General features: G+C 39.0%; 1 protein-coding gene across 2 annotated transcripts in view; it reads right to left on the bottom strand.

Moving 5' to 3' along the window:
- The window catches only part of arid4a (AT-rich interactive domain 4A), a 119,644-nt gene that overhangs the window by 4,063 nt on the left and 91,847 nt on the right, over nt 1-23,734 (bottom strand). For both annotated transcript variants that reach the window (XM_063049562.1, XM_063049572.1), the window contains exons 16-23: nt 19,615-19,886; nt 18,723-19,001; nt 12,692-12,776; nt 11,877-12,081; nt 11,386-11,448; nt 6,555-7,688; nt 5,000-5,104; nt 4,713-4,916 (exon numbers count right to left, since the gene is read on the bottom strand). In XM_063049562.1, the coding sequence (XP_062905632.1) occupies nt 4,713-4,916; nt 5,000-5,104; nt 6,555-7,688; nt 11,386-11,448; nt 11,877-12,081; nt 12,692-12,776; nt 18,723-19,001; nt 19,615-19,886 (2,347 nt within the window). The remainder of the gene's footprint in view (nt 1-4,712; nt 4,917-4,999; nt 5,105-6,554; nt 7,689-11,385; nt 11,449-11,876; nt 12,082-12,691; nt 12,777-18,722; nt 19,002-19,614; nt 19,887-23,734) is intronic.

Here is a 23,734-nt window from a genome sequence, read left to right as displayed (position 1 = left end):
GATTGCATCCAACAGGGCTGACAAATAACCTATGTGCAAAAGACAACCAACTGTGCAAATACAAAGAAAAACAAAACAATAAATAAACACTAAGTATTGAGAACATGAGATGAAGAGACTTTGAAAGTGAGTCCATAGGTTGTGGGAATAGTTCAGTGTGATAGGGCAAGTGAATTTGAACTCCTCTGGTTCAACAGCCTGATGGCTGAAGAATAATAACTCTTCCTAAACTCCTGTAATTTTTTTCCTGATGGCAGTAGTGAGAACAGAGCATGATCTGGGTGACGGGGGTCCTTGATGATGGATGCAGCATCACCTCTGTGTAGATGTGTTCAATGGTGGGGAGGGTTTTACCTATGATGGACAGGGTCGTATTCACTACTCTTTGTCTGGTTTTCCATTCAAAGGCATTGGTATTTCCATTCCAGGCCGTAATGCAAACAGTCAATATACACCCCACCACACATCTATAGATTTTACTGCTAATGTTGTTTCAAATGTTTTTTATTGTGAAGCAACATCAGCTTAACCACAACCAACAATGTCCTAAAGTACAATGCTTCTTTTTCCTTTTGTTTCTTATAACAACATAATGAAAATCAAATGAATGTATGTATAGTAACAAGCAAAAAGCAAAGGAAACCCTACCACTCCGTCTCCCTTCTCCTTTCCCAACCCTCCCTCCCCTCACCCCTCCCGTATGTGCTGTTTAGGTCCTACCGCCCACCACTTAGTCCAGCTGTCGGTCTCTTCTAAATACAACAGTAATGGTTGCCAGATTTTTTCAAATTTCTTGAGTCTGTCCTCAATAACGTATCTTCTCCTCACTGCTAATGTTGTAAGGTGTTTCACTTAATGGTTTTCTGTAGAAGCAGTGTGTTCTGTTGGTAGTGTTAGGGTTACCATTAAAGATAAGGGGTTGTGATGCTTAGGAATGTCATATCATCCAGTCAGATGGTGGAATTGGGAGAAGGTTCAAGAGAATGTTGGGCCAGAGGTATTTTTGTTATGGACACTGAAGGGGTTGGGGGTTGGTCGAAGTCCTGCTCAGTGGGACATGGACAGAGAAGAAGCGAGAGAACCGGCCATAGGATTTGATACAATGGGAATACTGGAATTCAATGGAATCCAAAAGGGGAAATCCTACCGGTGATCAGTGAATCTGAGGATCAACTTGTGCACATTCGCCTGTTTTAATTATGATGGGACCTTTTCTTTTTTTCTTTCTTCTTTAATAACGATTAAGTTAACATTCATAAATGTACTTTCTTTATAATTGTATGCAGTGTACAATCTGTTATTTCTTGCTGATGGGCAATTGCATGAAGGCAGCAGTTACACAATAGTCACACAGATCAGGGTTCGGGTGGGTGAGACATCTCAACTTCCTGGTTCTGGTGGGACCCAAGTCACATTGACCCTAGACGGACAGAGTCTAGGAAAGGTGGTTTTCTCACCACTAAGTCCAGTGGCTGTTAGTGAGGGGCTAAGGAGCTGCATCCCCAGAGATGCCTAGTAAAAAGGGGTTTCATAAGGAAGTAAAGGCATTGCCATGTTTTCTTCATAATGACACTTATGTGCTGGACCCAGGACAATTCTCTGAAATGATAACACCGACAAATTTAAAGTTGCTGACCCTCTCCACCTCTGATCCCCCAATGAACACTGGCTCATGGATCTCTAGTTTCTCCTCCCGAAGTCAATAATTAGCTTCTTGGTCTTGCTGACACTGAGTGAGAGGTTGTTGTGTGGCACCACTTAGCTAGCTTTTCAATCTTCCTCCTATATGCTGACAGTGGTGTCAACAGCAAACTTAAATAGGACATTGGAGCTGTGCTTAGTCTCATAGTTGTACGTATTAAGTAATTAGAGCAGGGGGCTACACACACAACCATACAGCACACCTGTGCTGATGGAGATTGTGGAAGAAATGTTGTTGCCAATCCAAACTGACAAGGGTTTGCAAGTGAGGAAATCGAGAATCCAATTGCACAAGGAGGTATTGAGGCCAAGATCTTGAAGCTTATTGATTAGCTTTGAGGGGATGATAATATTGAATGCCAAGTTGTAATTAATACAGGGCATCCTGATGTACGCATCTTTGTTGTCCAAATGTTCCAAGGGTGAGTGAAGAAGCCAATGAAATGGCATCTGCTATGGACCTGTTGTGATGGTAGCTAATTGGAGTGGATCTGAGTGGCTTCTCAGGCAGGAATTCATATGTTTCATCACTAACCTCTCAAAGCACTTCATTACAGTGGATGTAAGTACTACTGGACAATAGTCAGTAAGGCAGGAGGTTACCATGTTCTTCTTAGCCACTGGTATAATTGATTTGAGAAAGTCTGAGATGCTGGAAATCCAAAGCAACACAGACAAAATGCTGGAGGAACTCAGCAGGTCAGGCAGCATCTATGGAACTGAACAAGGGGATATAGCTCAAGATTCGGGGGAGCAGATTTAGAATGGAGATGAGGAGGAACTCCTTTTCCTCAGAGAGTGGTAAATCTATCAAATTCTCTGCCCAAAGAAGCAGTGGAGGCTACGTCAGGAAATATACTTAAGACAAGGGTGGATAGATTTTTGCATAGTAGGGGTATGTGGAGATGAGTCCATGGCTAGACCAGCCATGATCTTATTGAATGGCAGAGCAGGCTCGACGGGCCAGATGGCCTACTCCTGCTCCTATTTGACATTTCGGGCCAAGACCCTTCTTCTGGACTGAGAAGGAAGAAGGTTGATGCCAGAATAAATAGGTGGGGAGAAGGGGAGGAGGCTAGCTGGAAGGTGAAGTGAAGGCAGGTGGGAAAAGTCACGAGCTGGAGAAGAAGAAATCTGGTAGAAGAGGAGAGTAGACCAAGGTAGAAAGGGAAGGAGGGGACCAGGAGAAAGTAATAGGCAGGTGAGAAGAGTGGGGAATAGAGGAAGTGGAGGGAAATGTGTTTGCTTCTCCAACCTGAAGGTGGCCTTATCCTGGCACAAGAGAAGGCCTCGGACCAACACGTCAGAATGGAAATGGGAATCAGAATTAAAATGTTTGGCCACTGGGAAGTCCTGTTTGTGATGGATGGTGAGGAGGAGCACAGCGAAGTGCCCCTCCCCCCAAGTTACAATGTGTCTCACCGTTGTAGAGATGGCTGCATCAGGAGCACTGGACACAATAGACAACTCCAGCAGATTCGCAGGTAGTGTTGCCTCACCTGGAAGGTCTGCCTTGGGCCCTGAATGGAGGTGGTGTATGGAGGTGTGGCACTTAGGTAGCTAGCAGGGATAAATACCAGAAGGGATATTAGTGGGGAGGGACGAAAGGATAAGAGAATCCCAGAGGGAGCAATGATCCTAGGGGAAGCTGGGGGTCGGGGGAGAAGAGAGGTAAAGATATGTCTAGTGGTAAGATCCCTTTGGAATTGAAGCCTGTTTGAAGCAGGTGGGTGCCTCAAATTGCCAAAGCCACCAGCCATCTGCTTTTATATTATTTTATCCTCCTCCTTCTTAGACTGTTCTTAGAAACCTTAGGATACCTTGCTTTCACTCCAGTTTTTTTATGAGATCTGAGATGACTGATGATGTCAATGCGCGAATCACCGACTCTTCTATACATAGGAAAGAAAGTGCCTAAAAGGACATATAGATAAGTTGCTTATAAATGGAGCTCTTGTTCCACCATTTATGCAGGGTAACTGTGTGCTCCCAACAGATGGGATAGAGGTTCTCAATTCCATCCCAATAGCCCTTTGTACAATTTGAGCAGTCAAGAGCCAGGAGCCTGTTGGTATGCTGCAGCTTTTCACAGACTTTGAACTTATCCTTGCACCTTTTCCTCTATCCATCTGGTCACCTCTTCCTATGATGTAGCTCTAACCAGAGCGGAGGAAACCTCCATGCTACTTGAAAATGATCTGCATCATCTGCTCATATGTTAAGAAATGTTTTATGTTCATTTACGTACATTCCACTTAATTTCCATGAGAGGAAATTTTATTCCATACCTCATATTTATGGGTAGTGATTTGTGAATTCTGTATGGGTGAATTTCCCTTTCCCAAACAGCTGTAATACAGGAGTTGCCTGCCTGTATCTGTTTCAGGAGTCTAATGTTCTACAACATGGCCTGTACAACAGAGCAGGCTGAGTACAATTATGGCCTTAATGCTGGGGATGTTGCCTTGGGAGATGTCACTGATGCTGGTCAACTTATTCTTAGTCATTTACAAATGCATTGAACAGTGTTCGGCAAATTTCATATGATACACATACGACAGACGACTTGAGAATCATAGCTATGTTTAGATCTTCCACCACAGAGGAGTAATCTTGCTGAGAAAATTACTTCTCAAGCAAAATTTTCTGGTCCCAAGATTTCTTATTCTGATTAGATTCCATAAATTATTATTTCATTTAATAATTAGATTAGAACCACAAATTCTTCGTTAGTTTACAAAATTTCATTCAACATAGCAGCTAAAGCAGCTTCAAGATGGCAGTTAAGTTACAGTGAACAAGCAACCACTACAAACAGGAACTGTAAATGGCCATAAAGGACTAAAAAATGAATCTGTTGAAAGATGTATCACTTTTTATCCTCTTACATCAATTAGAAATGATAGGCAAATTAGGCCTTTTGGTACATCAAGTAAAGCTACTGCATTCAAAACAACTGACACTAAAATAAATTAAAATTAATCTGGACTACAAAACAATGCTTTTCTTACCAAGTTGGAAACTCCATTTATAAGTCCTGGGTGACGTACTATCATTTCCATCTTTCTCTTTATCTTTATCGCCATCTTTATTGTTGGGAGAAATCAACCTTGATGGGGACCTGCCAAATTTTTGAGACTTATTTGAAGTCTTCACTGGAGTGCATTTATTAGAGTTGTCTGTGACTGGTAGGTCTTCACTGTCACTGCTGTTGCCTTCAAAAAATATTATTGTTATTATTAAAAAATGTCTCAATAAAACAGCTTACAACTTGCTAAGTTCCAGCTTCAAAACTTACCAGTTCCATTCTTTTCACTTTTACTGGATACATTTGACCGTTTATGGCTACGCTTTTGTTTCTTTGCTGGTGTCCCATTATTGCTATCGCTTATTCTTTTCTGACCTATATGTAATTGAAACATTTGAAAGTAAAAGTAATTGATAACACTACAGCATGTTCACATCACTGAGTAATGATTATAGTTATCATTCACAGTAGCTTACTAGTTTCATATATATCCTACACATTCATATCCATAAATACAAGGTTCTTTCAGAAAGAGCTTAGGAAATGAAATTTATTCTTAAACTTTTCAAAAAGTGAAACTTCCATTTAGACTGAGTACAAGAGGAAGGAATTACAGATTTCCCCAGAAAATTAACATTTACTTAACAAATTCATAATGGAGGATATATTTTAGGGAATACTTTCAAAGTGTGTGAAAACTTGCAAAACTGAAATCTTTTTGACAAGATGATGCAGAAGAAAATGGGGCGGGGAGATGAGGGGTGACTCTTCAGCACATACGTATGTCCATGTGACAATAACGGCAAGTGATAAATAAATTTTGTGTTTCAGCTTGAATATTTATCCCTTTCAAAATGTGTAGTTTTCATCTTCTATAGCCTTACAGGATCGAGTCTGACTTAACTCACAATCCATGGCCGCTGGCAGCTAGTGTCAACTACTGAAGCACCAGAGTTATAACATAATACTTGATTTTGGTACTTGCAGTTTTTGAGACTCACTGTAATTTCTGGAATGCAACCCCATAGAGATTAGCTGCACTTCTCATGATCTTTTCAGCCAACAAAAGTTTTTCTTTAAAAAGAAAATAATCCCATCATTAACTTTGTAAAAGCAGTGAACTTTACGACCAAACCTTGGTTGGCATTTGAACCTAAATTCAACTTCATCTTCAATAGTTCCTAATACATCTGATAGAAATCAAATCATTACTATTTTGTTGAAACCCTAACCATGTAAAAACATCATCTGTGCTTCTTGGCTCTGCTTAACATGTCATTCCTATTTAGTTGTTTTCTAAAACCTAATGGCTCTAAAAACTCCCAAAGGTTTTTTCCCTCCTTTATATAATTCATTATTGCTTCCAGTTGCCTTCTGATCCTGCAGGGATTAATAATTTTGCTTCAAAATCTCTCACTGCATGACAAATCCTTAAAGCTAGTGTATATACTAGATACCCCAGATTAATTAAACATATTCAAAGGAGGAAGAAAAATACTTAGAGATGTGCAAAATAACAATAAATTTGTAAGATTTCAATGAAAATAAATTAATAAGCATGAAGAAAGACAAAAGCATATTGAACATCATTAAAATCAAACTCATTCTTGGGAAGAAGTGAAAATTCAGAATATTCTGCAAAGAAGATCCTCAAGATTTTAAGGCATAGGCTTCTGTGCAAGTCATTTGCTCATTCAAAAAATCATACCAATTAATGAAATTTCAGAATAAAATGTACCTTCAAAAGACAAGACAGACAACCCAAAATATAATTTCTTTCAGTTTAATCTTCAATTAATAATGCAGCATACTTATAATTCCCTACCTTTATCCTTGTTCTCAGCTTCTTGTACTGTGACACTGCTACTTGAGCTCGTACTGGCATCAAACCCGTTGACAGACTCACTCTCACATAATCCTTCCTGTGATTCACCAGCAACACTGTCCACTTCAATAGTAATATCACTTTCACTTTTGACGCTACGAACTTCATCCTGATGAACAGGTGCGGGTGATGCAATTGGCAAAACCTGCTGCATTGATGTAGACACAACTGCAATAACTAATTCAGGAGAATTGGATCTCGAATTTCCTGCACCTATATCTTCACTACTGCTTTTTTCTTTCTCATCCAAGTCATCCAAATCTACCTCATGGCAAACTAAAGCTTCAGGCCCAATCGGTGGCATTGTATCTTCATCAGTTTTCAATGAAATATCCTCTTCAATTTCTAAACAGGGAGCTTCCAATTCTTGTTTTATGCACATGCCTGTAACAATGTCTGATGGAGAAACATCACCATTTTCAAGTTCTAACCTTTCAATCATTTTATATTCTTTACATTCACTGCCAAAAAGCTCTTTTTTCTCAGTATCTTCCTCTTTCGCAGTTTGCATTTCATCTTCACTATCCCTCCGAAGCCTTTTATCAGGTGTTAACTGTTCTGGAGATTTTCTTTTCCCTGGTTTCTTCTCATCATCTACAACTTCATTTGACAATGCAGTATCTGTAATTGGAATTTCTTCTTCAGGTGCACTAGGGGTTGCTAGCTGGTTGTCCTCTAAGACTACCAATTTTTCCGTATTTAGTTCACTCTCAGTAGTTGCTTCTGTGTGATTAGCAAGAATAGGCTTGTTATTTTCTGAATAATTATCTCGAGTTCTAGTTCTTCTTCCCTTGCCTTTTGGAGACCTCTCTATCAAGTCTTTACGTACATCTTCAATTTGAAACACCACTATCTCATCATTGCTTGTAGGTTGTGTATTTTCTGTCTCCTGCTTCACAGGCACTGCTTTCACATCATCGTCACATGGTAATTCTTTAGCTTCTTGCAAACAACTATCTTTGAGTCTCTTCCCCTCTGATTTCTCTTCTTCATCTTTTATGGAAACACCTTCTTCTTTCACAGACTTACTTGCTGCAGCTTCCAATTCACTTTCATCTGAGGAGTTGGTAGACCCTATAATAAAACACAATGATTTCCAATGTTATATTGAGAATGAAAAACTAAAATGGATGATCATATGCATCTAAATACATCTTAAAAATCCAATCTAGGAAACGTGCGGTCACATGATAGAACATTTTTTTAAATTGAGTTTGTGCACAAAACCAAAAAGGCATTTAAAAGCAAGTCATAGAGCATGGTGGTCACAACTAGTTCATGATAAAATCTGAAAAGCTACCAGAAATAGACTTTTGTTCCTTTTTACCATTGACAATAAACAACAGTCAAACCCCTTCTCTACTCCCTGCACACTAATGCCTGTGTGGCCAGATTCTGCTCGAACTCCATCTGCAAATTTGCAGATGATACCACTGTAGTTGGCTACATCTCAAGTTACGATGAATCATAGAGGACAGGAAGAAGATAAGGAGCTTAATGATGTGGTACACGTGATTCTGTCTACTTCAACAGTGTTGAGGTTGAGAGTGACATCGTTCTAGCCGCGAACATTACTAATGGCTGTCCTGGTTCAGCCACGTTGATGTCACAGCCAAGAAAGCTCACCAGCTTCTCTACTTCTTCAAGACACTAAAGAATTTGCATGTTCCCATTGATCTTGACTTATTTTTATCAATGCTCCATAGAAAGGATTCTGTCCAGATGCATAACCACTTGATAATGCAACTGACATATCCTCAAGAAATACAGGAAGCTATGGACACAATTCAGCACATCATGGCAACCATCCTCCCCTCAGTGGTCTCTATCTATACTTTCCACTGACTCAGAAGAGCAGCCAGCATAATCAAAGACCCCATCCACCCCAAACATTCTCTCTTCTCATTCTCTCCTTCCATTGGGCAGAAGATACAAAAGCCTGAAAGCACATACTACCAGCTTCTATCCCACTGGTAACAGACTTTTGAATGGACCTCTTGTACGTAAGATGGACTCTTGACCTCACAATCTACCTTGTTATGATCTTGCACTTTATCATTTATCTGCACTGCACTTTGACACTTTTTTCAGCATTGTTTTACCTTATTCTAGCTCTACGCACTGTGTAATGATTTGATCTGTACATAATAGTACCCAGGACAAGCTTTTCACTGTATCTTAGTACACATGACAATAATAAAACAAAACCATCAGTCCCACACCCAACCCCAGCCCATCAATAGTGTGGAGAACTCTTTTTATTTACCAAGATGACAAATGTTTGACCCTTAATTTAAAATCTTGCTATACTGTTTGCTTTGAAGAAGGCATTCCACACTAACAATCGGGAGAACGTAAGAGACTATCTGAAGCCCTGGTTTCACTGGGTGACAACCACTGGCACAAGAGCTATATTAATTGATAATAATACAAGTGAAATTGACATAATGAGAATGTTCGTATGAACAACATTAAGCTAACTGCCAAACATGCAGCTTTGTGTAAGGTGCTCCACATATTGCTATACCATTGGCTAAGGAAAAGATCAAAACTATCACTTGGTCTGTGCCAACAAAACTTCTATTTTTCTCTTTCCACAGATCAGCCCCACCTGAAGCCTTATTGTTGTTTGCTTTGAAATGAACAAGTTATATTTTACTGAGTTTTTCAAACTTATGTCAATTAATGGGGTATGTAATACGAAACCACTTCAGCCATTCTAGTCATGTCCAAAGTTCAAAGTAAATTTATTATCAAAGTACATATATGTCACCATACACAACCCCAAGATTCATCTGCTTGCGGGCACACACAGTAAATCCAAGAAACGCAACAGAATTAATGGAAGACCACACCCAACAGGATGGACAAACAACCAACATGCAAAAGGCAACAAACTGTGCAAATACAGAAGAAAATAAATAATAAATATTCAGAACATGAGATGCAGAACCTTGAAATGAGTCCACAGGTAATGGGAGCAATCCAGTAATAGGGCAAGAGAAAATGAGTGAACTTATACCTTCTGGTTCAACAGCCTGACGGGTGAGGGGTAACAACTATTTCTCAGCTTGGTGGTGTGGGTCATGAGGTTCCTATATCTCCTTCCAGAAGGGAAGAGAAAACCTGGATGGTGGAGGTCTTTGATGATGGACGCTGCTTTCCTGTGACAGTGCTCCATGTAGATGTGCTCATTGGCGGGGAGGGCTTTACCCATGACAAACTGGACCGTATCCACTACTTTTTGTAGTACTTACTATTCAAGGGTATTGGTGTTTCCATACCAGGCCATGATGCAACCAGACAATATACTCTCCACCACACATCTATAAAAGCTTGTTAAAGTTTTAGATTTCACGTTAAAGCTTCGCAAACTTCTTTTCTTAAGGAAGTAGAGGTGTCTTCTTCATAGTGGCACTTACTTGCTGGACCCAAGACAGATCCCTGAAATGATAACACTGAGGAATTTAAAGTTGCTGACCCTCTCCATCTCTGATCCCACGATGAGGACTGGCTCACGGGCCTCTGGTTTCCTCCTTCTGAAGTCAATAATCAGCTCCTTGGTCTTGCTGACATTGAGTGAGAGGTTGTTTCTGTGGCACTATTCAGCCAAATTTTCCATCTCCCTCCTATATGCTGATTTGGCCAACGGCAGTGGTGTCATCAGCAAACTTAAATACGGATAAATATTTCAGTCTGATAAATTCACAAAATTCACCTCTTGCCTTACAAGCAGTCCTCTGATTGCTTTCAAAAGACATAACCTTTCATTATACATCAGGCATGTAAATTACTACACTGGTTCTAGATGCATGTCTCTAATGAGAAGCTGTAGTGCAAGTAAGCTAACAATTTCATGATGAGAACGTAAAATTCCAATAAGCTAATTAACTGCTCACTTTTATGGATAATGCACTCAAGGGACAATACACTGTTATTACAAAGGAACTAATTCTGCCAATCCTCAGTCTCAATGTTCAGGCCACATGTGATTTTCAAACTGTTAATACTGTGGACATTAGCAAATGTATTAAAATAAGGGCTGCCTCTGAGCACATAATGTGTCAGCAAACCTCAGGATTTCAGAACATAGAGACACAGCCTTAAAAATTAGAGTCAGATTATTCATAAGTACAACATTACTTCCCTTCACATGTGCTCTCTTCATTAAAAATAGGCACTGAGGGCCGGCTGGTGGCGCAACGACATCGGCGCCGGACCCAGGGGCGGAGATTCCCGGGCTCAAAACCAGTCGGGTCTGCTCCCGAGTACGCTTTCCATCCGTGCCGGGTTGAGTGTCGGGATCACAACTCAACCTCGTAAAATAAAGGGAAAATACTGCGAAAGTGTCTATGTGAGGAGTGGCGCGCCAGTCTCTCTCTCGTTCCGCGCCTTGTAAAAACCCATGAAAAAGACATCACGGAAGCACGCACGCACACGCAGATGCACAGACTCGCACACACCCAAAAAAAAAAGGCATTGAATGGTAGCTTAGATCAGAGGTCAACATATTTCTGCTGGACTATGATACATGGTTTCTGCTGGATTTTCGTACACTATGGAATGGACCCAAGGGAAATGGATGGTGTTAAGATACAGATCACCCATAATTTCACCAAATGGCAGCACAGCCACAATTACCAGTACAGTGAATAAATGAGGCAAGTTTGTAAAATGAGTACCAGCAAATAAAAAAAGTAGGAAATGAGTTGACTGTTGATTTAAAATACAAATCACAAAAGATTTTAAATTAATAAACAATTATGTGTACCATTTGATGCTTTGTCTGAATCATATATTCCAGAACTACGCCTGGTGCGTCTTCGAGGAAGACCTGGAGAAAGCAGACATCAAAACAATTAGAAAAATATAATTACTCTATTTTGAATGCTTTCAAACACAACAAAGCTAAGCACATTTGTCTTTGTCAGTTGAAAAGCATCATACAAAACCCATTTAAGAAAATTTCAAGGTTGAACATTATTAATTGATAGCAGTTTGTCAAGAAGACCAACAATGAAGCAAATAATGATTATTTGCATCTGTGGAGTTTTACCCAATTGTTTATGACATTGAACAAGTTTACGAGGTGGGGGAAAGAGGTGGAAAAATGCAATTTAAAGTATATAATACAATTACTGCTACCTCCATCAGCTTACTTACACTGCAATTTCCAATTAGATATTCAGCAATGATACATAAGATGAACACAAGACAGCTGAAAATTTCAGAGGGTAGACTGTGCCACTCAATAATTTATACCTTCCACTCCATTAAGAAGAGGTGAAGATTCAGATGCATTACTCCGCCCACTTCTGGTGCCACTTTTCCCCTCGGTGCCTGGGGTCCTGGATAAACTCCGCTGAGAATTGGCAGTTGGTATGGATTTCAAACTAGGACGACCACGTTTTGATTTACTTTGCTTATCATCATCCTTTTTCTCATCCTTTTCACGATCCTGTTTACTCTGCAAATAAGCAAATGAATTTTTCTGTGTAATAAGACATTTGAAGATTTGTCACAAAAGAGTTGTCAACTTAAATAATGAGCTACAAAAAAAATTAAAACAGCTAAGGAAAATCTTGGTGATGGAAATTAATTTTAATCAGTATCTAAAGGAAGGCAGAGACGGATAAGGAAGGGAATTCGACCTTAAAAAATGGTCAGCTGAACACAAGCCAAATCACAATGGGAAAAACCCAGTCTCTTGCTCCAACTGCTGAAAGTACTACTTTCAACACTTTAGAATAGGTCACATTTAATATCTATTTTACAATGAACTTGTAAAACTATATTTTATAATTATATAATAGCTGAGATAAATGGAGTGCAAGCTCCTTTCAGCTCATCATCTAACTGAAACACAGAATGGGCCAGAAGGATTGATTTCCTAAATTCTCACAGAAGAAAGGCCAAAATAATTCGACACAGTGAAAATGTATTATTTTGTATAGCAATCAACAACACCCGTTGAACATGTAGCTACATTAATTTACTTCCTTTTGTCAACACATATAAATTTTCTTCATAATGCAGCACAGAATTAGGCAACATGGTTTCATTAGAATAGGATTTACCTTCAATTTTCTTCTGTGCTTCCCCTTTGGAGCACCTCTTTCTGAAGGCCAGATAATTCGATCACCCTTTACCCATTCATCATACCTGAATGTAAAAAGGTACATTAAACTTTCAGAACCATACAATTAAGGTTAATACAATTATTAAGACTAATATAATAGCTGGAATTAATTACACCTGTCCAACCATTTAAACTATATTTTCACATTTAATGTAAATAAATTCCAAGGAAGAAACTATAATAGTCTAAAACCAAACATAAAATATGGTTTTACACCAACAGGGACAAATAACGAACAAGCAAGTTCTCAATACGAGCAAAAAAAAAGGCACTTAGAATCACAAGAGAAATAGAACAGAAGCATTGAAATTATAATCTGTCATGGGATTCCAAGGTAAACAGAAATAAGAGACATCAAAACTATATTTTCTGGTCAGTGGTTTTTGTTTTTTTTTGATCCACTTTATATGTGAAAAAATTTTGTTATCTGAATACATTTGACTTCACTTAAATGCTTTTGTAATAAATTTGAGTGCAACTTCTCTTTTTGTTTTGAATCCCTGTTTTTTTTTGTTTGCTCACCAATTCACAATATCCACCTTTCAAGATGCTGATGCACTACAAATCATATGCATTGCAATTCTTACTAAGCATGACAAATACAAATTTTAGTCTGTGCAGGAAGAAAAACAGAACAGTTCAGATGTTTGTACATTTGACATGAAGATGCAATAAAGAGATGTAAGCAGTGCAAGGCATAAATGATTGGAAAGGAATATCAGCTCAGAAATTGACAATGTTAGAAGTCAAAAGCCTCAGCTCAGGCAAAATAAAGTTTTCTGTAAGCTAGCCAGAACGTAACTTTCTAAGTGAGAAAGATCTGGAAAACCCATTTAAAAACTCCATTATGCTGTTTAAGCTTTCATGTATTTCAGATATGGACAGTCACACTTTAAAAAACCAAGCTGTTAGAATATGTGATGGAGGATTTGAGAATATTCAAATCTTGGTCAGATTCAATTTATTGCAAACAACAGATTTCCAGCATCAGAATTTGAGGTCCCGATCCACACATTTGCAACCTACAACTTCCATTTAATCTCAATGGACAATTACACTGAAAATGATCACTCCAATATCAAACAAGATAAATTCTGCAGATGCTGGAAATCCAAGCAACACACACAAAATGCTGATGGAACTCAGCAGGCCAGGCAGCATCTATGGAAGAGTGCAGTCAGCCTGATGAAGGGTCTTGGCCTGAAACATCAACTATACTCTTTTCCATAGATGCTGCCTGGCCTGCTGATTTCCTCCAGCATTTTGTGTGGATCATTCCAATATCTACAGGATCACTCCAATATGTATTCAACAAAAGATTACACAAATGTGATTGACCTTTTTTCACAGATTCTAAAGAGGCAAGACAAATAAAACTGAAATTTAAGAAAATAGAAAATATGATAGTTTACAGATTGTGCTCTGACTGTAGCAGACATCCCACCTCTCCTGGAAGTTCTGGGAGTCTCGCGCATATTGATAGTGGCTCCCTGACGCCCGGAAATTATATATAATATCCCGGAAATAGATTCTTTTTGAGAGGGAGAGGGAGAGCGAGCATCCTGATTGGTCTCTCTTCGTGCTAAGGGTGGTCCCCAACCACTGGGCCACGAGGAAACAATATGATTTGGTGATATGAAATGTTATGAGTCAGCTACACCTTTCCTCATTCCCTGTCACGCACTGTTGAATTTTAGTGCACGCGAGGTCATCAGTGACCCAAGATGCGCAAAGGAATGGGTCCGTGACCCATTTTTGAATGTCCCCGGTGAATCATGCATGTCAGCGAGGGAAAAAGATCAACTCCTTGAGCTTGCAAATGACGATGGGCTGAAAAGTACATTTGACATAACAGCTCTGCCGGCATTCTGGATCAAAGTCAAGGCTGAATATCCTGAGATAGCCACGAAAGCACTGAAAACTTTGCTTCCATTTCCACCATCATATCGCTGCGAAGTGGAGTTTTCTGCAATGAATGCAACGAAAACTAAATTGCAGAATAGACTGGACATAAGGAACCCCCTTCAAGTATCGCTGTCTCCCATCACCCCTCGATCGGACTGTGTTGTCGCAGGAAAACAAGCCCAGGGCTCCCACTGATTCAGCGATATTGGTGTGTTGCAATGATTTTATATGTTCATACGAGGAAAATATGCGCTGTGTGTTTAATATCCAAATGTTACTTAAAATGTTATGATGCTATTGACTTATAATTCAGTGGTCCCCAACCTCTGGGCCACGAAGAATACAGCGGTGGCCAGAATGCACCCAGCACATCTTTAAGAAAAAAGCCGAAATAAACAAGCGTTATCTCTGATCTGCGCCGACATTTACGTGCCGGGCGGGGGGGTTGCTACCTCCCTGAAATGAGTTTTTGCAGGGTGAGATGTCTGCTGTAGGTAAAAGCTGATGAAACTTAGTAGCTGTTGATCTAAGGCCACTTCTAAAAAATGAATATTCACATCCATTAGAGCATTAATTAAACACACTCGGCTGAGATCTTTCTCCAGCAACTGTCAGTGCATTTCAGGGTTTAAGATATAATCTGCAACTGAAGTGGCAGTTGTTCAACTGAAAGCTGTGCTCAGGTTGAACGCAATATTGCTGGATCATTTGTATTAGCTACTTAAATTAAAATATACTCAGACTCAAGGTTTCAAGTATTGAATTTTTGAAGTTAAGATTGTGAACTGAGACTTCAGTGCTAATAATCTACTGGCAAACAATAACCACTGCAAGAATAAGAAGCAGAAAACCTATTTCAACATCCCAGTTTCATACTTGGTAATACACCTTAAAGAACTTGGCTAACAGCCATGTCAAGGAACACAGAAGAGGTCAAAATGATCCAAATGGAATATAAAACTAAATTACTGTCAAAATGCATTTGCTGATGCATTGTGTGCATTTTCATTACTCAAAAGCAATGACATAGCATGTGAAAAGAATTATGATCAAACAAAAAGTCATAATGGTGCCAAACTTGCCAATAACATGGCAAAATAATAATTTTGACAGTATTTTCCTCCATAGATGCTGCCTGACCTGATTTCCTCCAGTTTCCCAGTATCAGCAGAATTCTTTGTGTTTCTAAGCATTTACAAGACTGCTTTGAATCAGTGGATTGGAACAATTCAGGAATTTATCTTCAGATCTGTCACTTCATCAAGAACTGCATGGATAAGTATGTGCCTTTGAGAACATAGTGAATCTTTCCAAACTAGAAGCCCTGGATGAACCAGGATATTCGCATTCTGTCAAGGGCTAGATCTCTGGTGTTCACAAGCGATGCAGAACCTCGAAGGGAGTCCAGGAACAACCTACTGAAGGTCATCATGAGAACAAAAAGGTAATTCCATGTGAAATTAGACACAAAAAGATGCATTAACAGCTGGGGCAGGGGTGCATGCCTTTACTTCCTATAAAGACAAACCTAACAGCATAAATGACAGTGACACCTCACTTCCTAATAGCTTAAAACCTCTCATGCACACTTAGAAAGGGAGAATAATGCTACATCTGTGTAAACTCCCACTGTTTCTGGCAATCCTGTAATCTCGGTCTCAGAGACTGAGGTCAGAACATCCTTCAAAAGGGTGAACCATTACCAAGGGATCAGATCCTGATGGTATACTTGGCTGGGTGCTGAAACCCTGTGCCAATCAACTGGCTGGGTGTGTTAAAGGACATGTTCAATCTCTCACTGCTGCAATCAGGAGGTTCTCACCTGCTTCAAAGGACATCAATCATGCCGGTGTGCAAGAAGTGCATGGCGAACTGCATGAACAACTACAGACCAGTAGCAATCACATCTATTGTGATGACATGCATTGAGGGGTTGGGTAATGGCCAGAATTTATTCCAGCCTGAGCAAGAACCTGAACCCACTGCAGCTTGGCTCTGCTACAACAAGTCCACAGTGGATGCAGTCTCACTGGCTCTCTACTCAGCTTTGGAGCACCTAGATAATGGCGTATATTCATCATCAAGGTGCTGTACTGATTACAGTTCTGCATTCAACATCATCATCTCCTCAGTGCTAATTTAAAAGTTTTAAAACCTGAGCCCCTGAGCAACCGGATCATCGACCTCCTCATTGAGAGAACACAGCAAACGTGGATCAATAGTAACATCTCCTTATTGACAATCAATACAGGTGCAATCAAGAATGCATGCTTAGCCAGCCCACTGCTATACTCTGTCTGCACTCATAACTGTGTGGCTAGGCACAGCTCAAACACTGTCTATAAATTCATCAATGATACCACTGGTGTTAGCAGAATCACAAATGATGATAAGGAGGCATACAGAAGTGAGATAGATCAGCTTGTTCAAAAGTATCACAACAATAACTCACATGGAACAATAGCAAAACCGAGGGACTGTTCACAGAGTTCAGGAAAGAGAAGTTGGAAGAACACAAGTTGGGAAAGGTCAGCTGCAAGTTTATGGGCATCAACATGTCAGCGGATCTATCCTGGGTGTTGATATTCTATTGTGATGATCTATCATGTTGACTTATTCTTTCACCACATTGATGCAATCATGAAAAAGGCATGGCAGGTACACTAATTCCTTATGAATTTGAAGAGATGTGATAGATCAAAGACTCTTGCAAATTTCTACAGAGGAAAGCATTCTGACTGGTTGGATCACTGGCTGGTATAGAGATACCATTGTGCAAGATCAAAAGAGTTTGCAGAAGGTTTTAGACTCAGCTATTTCCAGCACGGGCACAATCCTCACCACCATCAAGAACATCTTCAAGGGGCAGTGCCTCAAGAAGGCAATATTCATCACTAAAGGACCCAACTATCCAGGACATTCCCCTACAATCGGGGAAGAGGTAAAGGAGCATGAAAACCCACATTCAACTTTTTAGGAACAGTTTCTTCCTCCCTGCCATCAGATTTCTGATTCTGAATGGTCTATGAATCCATGAACACTACCTTGTTATTCCTCTTTTGCACTTCGTTCAGGTAACTTATAGTAACTTCTGTGTCTTGCACAATACTACTGCCACAATACAACAAATTTCACAGAGATAATAAACATGATTCTTATCAGGATTGAATTCCAATTCCAAAGACGATCACTTCACATTTTTCCACGTGATATTCTATCTGCCATATTCTTGGCCACACACTCTGCTTGTTCATATGGCCTGTAGTTTCTTCACATACTCCTCTGGACTTGTAATCTCACCTAGTCTAGCATCATCAGGAAACTTGAAAATATGACATTTGGTCACCTTAGCAAAATAATTAATATTGATTGTGAATAGATGGAACCAAAAAACCAGACCCCGCAGACCTTCACAAGTCAAGACCAGAAAGATCTCTTAATTCCACAATTTGCTTTCTATCCAATATCAATGTTCAGTCCAAGCCGTGTGTTTGCCCCAATTCTATTAATTTGTTTGGGGTGACACTTGTAATGTAATAAACATTCAGTAACCATCTTATTAGGTATCTTCTGTCAGCTTAAACCACTCTGGCCATTCTCCTCTGACCTCTCTCATTAATAAGGTGATTTTGCCCACAGAAATGTCACACTGGGTGTTTCTTTTTACTGCATCTTATATGGCAAATAATGTCGGTTCATTTTAAGGCTTTCCATTTAATTTTATACATTTAAAAAAAATCTGGAAGCTTTCTGACATTTATTCATAACTTTCCTAGGATATTAAGTTGTTTATTTTTTCTTTCACTTTCTGTCATTAGAGACCTTAGTTTTCATAAGAGGGGGAAAAAGCACAGACATAACCTTCAAAGTAATGTTCTGGTAATTCCATTTCTGGCCATACTTGTACTAGTTCATACTGCAGCAGAGATATTTATAGGTTAACCAAGTAAGTTTTAAAACAGAGACCAATGTTGTGTTTTAAGAAAATTTCCACTTAGTCCTTACTGTAACAATATAGAAATAAATTAAATTAATTGTAATAACTTTTTAACCAGCTCTATTACCTTGTATTCCAACCATAGTAATGCACCAAATAGACCACCTCCCCATCGTCAACTTCAGAATTTCTAATATTGGCTTCATAGATTTTCTGATTTTTCCCACGCCCATATTTTACTTTAACTTTTGTTCCAGAAGGGAATCGTTCAAATTCATTATCTTCCTCTTCATCTTCCTCTTCTTCTTCTTCTTCCTCCTCTTCCTCCTCTCCTTCATTGTCATCTTCCTCCTCGTCCCCATCTTCCTCCTCATCATCGCCATCTTTTTTACTTTCATCTGCTTCTCTATTTAATGAAAAAGGGAGAAAATTATGAACAAAAATGTGACATTGCACATTTGCCAAATGTATTTGTAGATCTCCACAATCATAAAATTATTATATGTGCTACTGTTCTGCAGAACAATTGCCCCAGCATCAAAGAACGCAGGTTTACTCAGAGAATGTGAAAGATCTCAGGCTGATGGATTGCCACGAATTTGTTTGCATCCTATCGTAATATTTCTTGACCAATGCCATGACAGATTTACGAGTCAGTTACCTTGCTTTATGAGATTGTGCTGTGTGCAAATTGTTTACCACATATCCCTGCACAGAAGGAGAAAGTCAAGGCGAGGGAAATGTTTATGGGCATCCTTACCTTGTGAAAGGCAACAAAAAAAACCCAAAGTTTTTAGTTTTAAGATCATTCACAACAGCCTTTAAGTTAAAAAAAAATTCTTGTCCAAGAAAATTCAAGCAACAAGATTATGTTTTACAAATACACAAGTAGCTCATATTTTCTTGAATACTACCTCTGAACAAAGCACTTTTAAAATATTCTTTTGAACAAAGTATACTTCACCATAAACACATTTACATTTAACATGCAAAAGAACAAGATTTAATGCAACACATACTTGTTTTGTCTATTCCCATGGTCTTCTTCTCTGCCTTCATTATATTCCTCTCCTTCCTCAGATTTCTTCTCAGGTTCATCTTTCTTATTCTTCTCTCCTCTATTTTTGGACACTGATGTACTTTTCTGCTGTGCTGCATCCATTTCTTTCTCTTGTTTTTTCAAGTCTTCTTTAGAGTCTTTATTTTCTTTATTGTTTTCCTCATTCAACATTTCTTCTTTACTTGTTTCTTTGATTTCTTTTTTGGCAGGCGTAGTATTTCTCCTTCGGCCCTAAAGGTGAGTAATTTATTAAAATTCAGTACAATTAATTCACCAATTCGTAAAATGAAAAGTCAATTTTGTAACTTATTAGAAAAACTTCAACAGAAATTTGTTGAATAAACCTACTTCACTAATTTGTGGCAAGTTCCACAATCCTTTTAAGAACAGATTTGCCAAACTGTTGCTGTATCAGTATTCCATGACACTTTTAATTCACCTTTAAAATAAATGTTACACTGTGGAATAATATAGTTTGCAATGAATCTATGAAGTTTAAAGGGAGCACTGGAATTGAGACTCCAGTTAAAAGGATGTGAACCATTAAGTTATAATATATTTGGAAAACAAATGTTCAAATACTTATTGTAACTCAGTGTCAATAATTCAATGTATGAAAATAAGGTCTACAAGATTAAGCTCCGGCAGAAATTAATGCATGGCTATCAGATAAGAGACTAGTTACCTGACTGAACTGGAAAACTTCAGGGTAAATTCACCATTTGTGGTGCAAGGAATTAGCTGAGGCTTGCACATAGCCTTACAAACAACTTTTTGTAAGAAAATAGAAAATGAAAAAAATTCCTCTCTTATGTAAACTCAGTGGACACAAGCCACCCCAACAAGAAAGAACACCTTCAAAAGGAGATGCATCAAAAAGGCGGCATGCATCATTAAGGACCTCCACCACCCAGGCGATGCCCTCTTCTCTTCACTACCACCAAGGAGGAGATACAAGTGCCTGAAGACACACACTCATCATATCAGGAACAGCTTCTTCCCCTCCGCCATCACACATCTGAATGGTCAATGAAGCAGTGAACACTACCTCAATATTTTTTCCTCTCTTTTTGCACTATTTACATAATTTAATTTTTATATACATTTCATTGTAATTTATATTTTTTATTATATATTGCAAAGTACTGCAGTTGAAAAACACCAAATTTCATGACATATGGCAGTGATATTAAACCTGATTCTGCTTCTGCTATCAAATAATTTATTAGAGTCATCAATTTGAAACGCTAACACTATTGCTCTTTTTAAAAAAAACAGGTGCTGTCCAATCTGGGCACTTGCAGCATCTGCAGATTTTTGTAACTATTTTACATTACATGAGACATGAGAAGTTTCAACCGTGCCTTGTGCATGGAATTCATACAAGAAGAAGTGCAACCTGAAAAAGGTATAGAGAAGAAACAGTGTTTGTGGACTGCTATTCTAGCAAACAAATTGGGAAGGGAGAGTGGAAAACTGGGAAATATCCCATTCGTTGTTGCATCACTGCCTTTAAAAGGAAATGAGCAAGACCATTCATTTTTAGTGGAAACCTCCAAAATTACAATGTCATTTATTCTCTGTGCCAAACCTGTAATCCCATTCAGCCATCCTCTTTGCTGTATATTGAATATTTAAGTAGTCTTGTAAATATATTGTTTGATTTAGCATTCTTGTTCATTTCAATAATTCATAACTGCTTATATGTAAATATACGTGAATTGCATACGCCATACTTCACCATGTTTAAGACGGTGCTACTGAGGATGAGCGACAGCTTACCGATGGTTCCCAAAGCAAGAAATACTTTACTTTATTGTCGCCAAACAATTGATACTAGAACGTATGATCATCACAGCGATATTTGATTCTGCACTTCCCGCTCCCTGGAGCACAAATCGATAGTAAATATTAAAAATTTAAATTATAAATCATAAATAGAAAATAGAAAAGGGAAAGTAAGGTAGTGCAAAAAAAACCAAGAAGCAGGTCCGGATATTTGGAGGGTACGGCCCAGATCCGGGTCAGGATCCGTTCAGCAGTTTTATCACAGTTGGAAAGAAGAGAGGGGTCAAGGCATGTTCGAGATGGAGTCTGGACATGCAAAGTGGAGAAAAATCAGAGTGGAGGAGTTTTGCACCAGGCCGATTTGGAAAGGTCGGACACGGGCCCCAATGTGGCGGTGGGGTCCAGCCCCAGACTATATTGATGCGACAGGGCTCGGGTCTTTAAGCATGGAATGGCTTGATGTTTGGATGATTTAAACGCCAGACTGAATGGATTGAAAAGGCAGGGTGTCGGGACCGGAGGTGAGGGTTGGCCAGTTCTGCTCACTGCTCCGGTCTTCGTATCTACGGACTCCATTTCTTTCTGAATGCTGTTTGATTGTTTTTCTTGTTTGTACAATTCGTTTTTTTTCTTTTTGGGTTTCTTGTTTTGTGGCTACTTGTAAGCAGAATAATCTCAAGGTTGTATAATGTATACATACATTGATAATAAATGTACTTTGAACTTTGATATGTGAGCTCCTTGCTTCAAGTAAAACCTGAAGTTAGTCTCATATTTTGGGCTCTCATGTCTTCCTTTCAATTAGTTTAATGTTTTGAAGTTAAAAACCATGCCAGTGGTGACGATGTATTTTAAAATGAACCCAAGACGATTACCAACTTGTTGAAACGCACCAAGGACCGGCAAGTAACAGCCATATGTGCAGAGACAATCAAGTGTTTTTTTAAAAAAGGCAGTAAGCTAAAGAATCCATTGGTTCAGAAAGAGTGAGTAATGGGCAATAGTAATAATTTTAAAAAAAGCAGAATTGACTGCCTACTTTGGAAAGACTGACATGTTAGATTACACAACAGATAATAGATTTTATATATTGAGCAAATTGAGCAGTATTCTGAAGCAAATGAAAGAGCCAATTGGAAATCGGTACCAATTTTGATGAGTGTACTGTATTTGAAGGCATACAGTTTGCTTCAAAGTTTGACTGCTCCAAACCAACCAGCAGAAATGAGCTTTGCTGATATTGTCAGAGGCAGAGTACTACAGGAACATTTAAAACCAAAGCCATTCTTGCTTACAGAACGCTTTAGGTTTCATAAGCAGAATCAAAAGGAAGGGGAGTCCATTTCAGGGTATGTGGTTGAATTGAAGAAATTGAGCATTGTCAGTTCGATAATAGTCTTAATGATGAACTGAGAGATCATTTAGTTTGTGGAACCTTACAACTGAAGCACAACTTACATTTAAAAGAGCAGCTGAAATCACTGTATCAATGGAAACTGCAGACAGAGAAGCAATTGAGTTGCAGTCAAGAATGAAATTGAGCATGAACAAAATTGTAACGTCTTAACAGAAACTGGTCTGGCTGAACAAATTGTGTTACCGTTGTGGCAGTGGCTCACATACATGAGACCAATGCAGGTTTAAGGACCAAACCTACAGAAAATGCAACGAAGTTGGACACATACATGGAGCATGTCAGGCAGACAAAAATAAATGGACTGCACAGGGATGAGGAAAAGATACAAAGTCAAGTTGCAGTTTCAAAAAGAACACTAATCTGCACACTGTGATAATCTGATAACAATGAAGGTGACACAGGACTGTGCGGCCTTAATAAATAAGTGTGGAAAATTAAAAGTACACAAACAATATGGCTTATACCAGAAGTGAACAGAAAATTAATTAAAATAGAATTGAACATTGGCTTAGCTGTTTCAGTTATTCCACAAAATAAGTTTGAACAGCATTACAAAGATATTGAACTGAAGCCTGTACATAGCCAACTGGAGAAAAGGTAACTCCTGTGGGAATGACATTCATAAAAGTGAAATACAACAACCAGCAAGCCACACTGAGCACCTTGTATGTGGTAAAACAGGAGGACCAGCATTGTGGGGATGTGAATGGCTGAGACAACTACAACATGATTAGAGATGCGTGCCACATTCCCTGCAATAGAGACTGAAAGCAAATTAAGGTACTGGATGATGCTACAACTGTCTCCATGCTGTACACCATGAACCATTGCCCAACAGAGGCTAAACAGGTATCGGTGCCAACCTCTGTGCCTC

Source organism: Mobula hypostoma, chromosome 1 (genome assembly GCF_963921235.1).
Source record: "Mobula hypostoma chromosome 1, sMobHyp1.1, whole genome shotgun sequence".
In the NCBI taxonomy this organism is placed as follows: Eukaryota; Metazoa; Chordata; class Chondrichthyes; order Myliobatiformes; family Myliobatidae; genus Mobula; species Mobula hypostoma.
The sequence above is the reverse complement of the archived record's forward strand: the minus strand, read 5'-3'. Positions and strand labels throughout refer to the sequence as shown.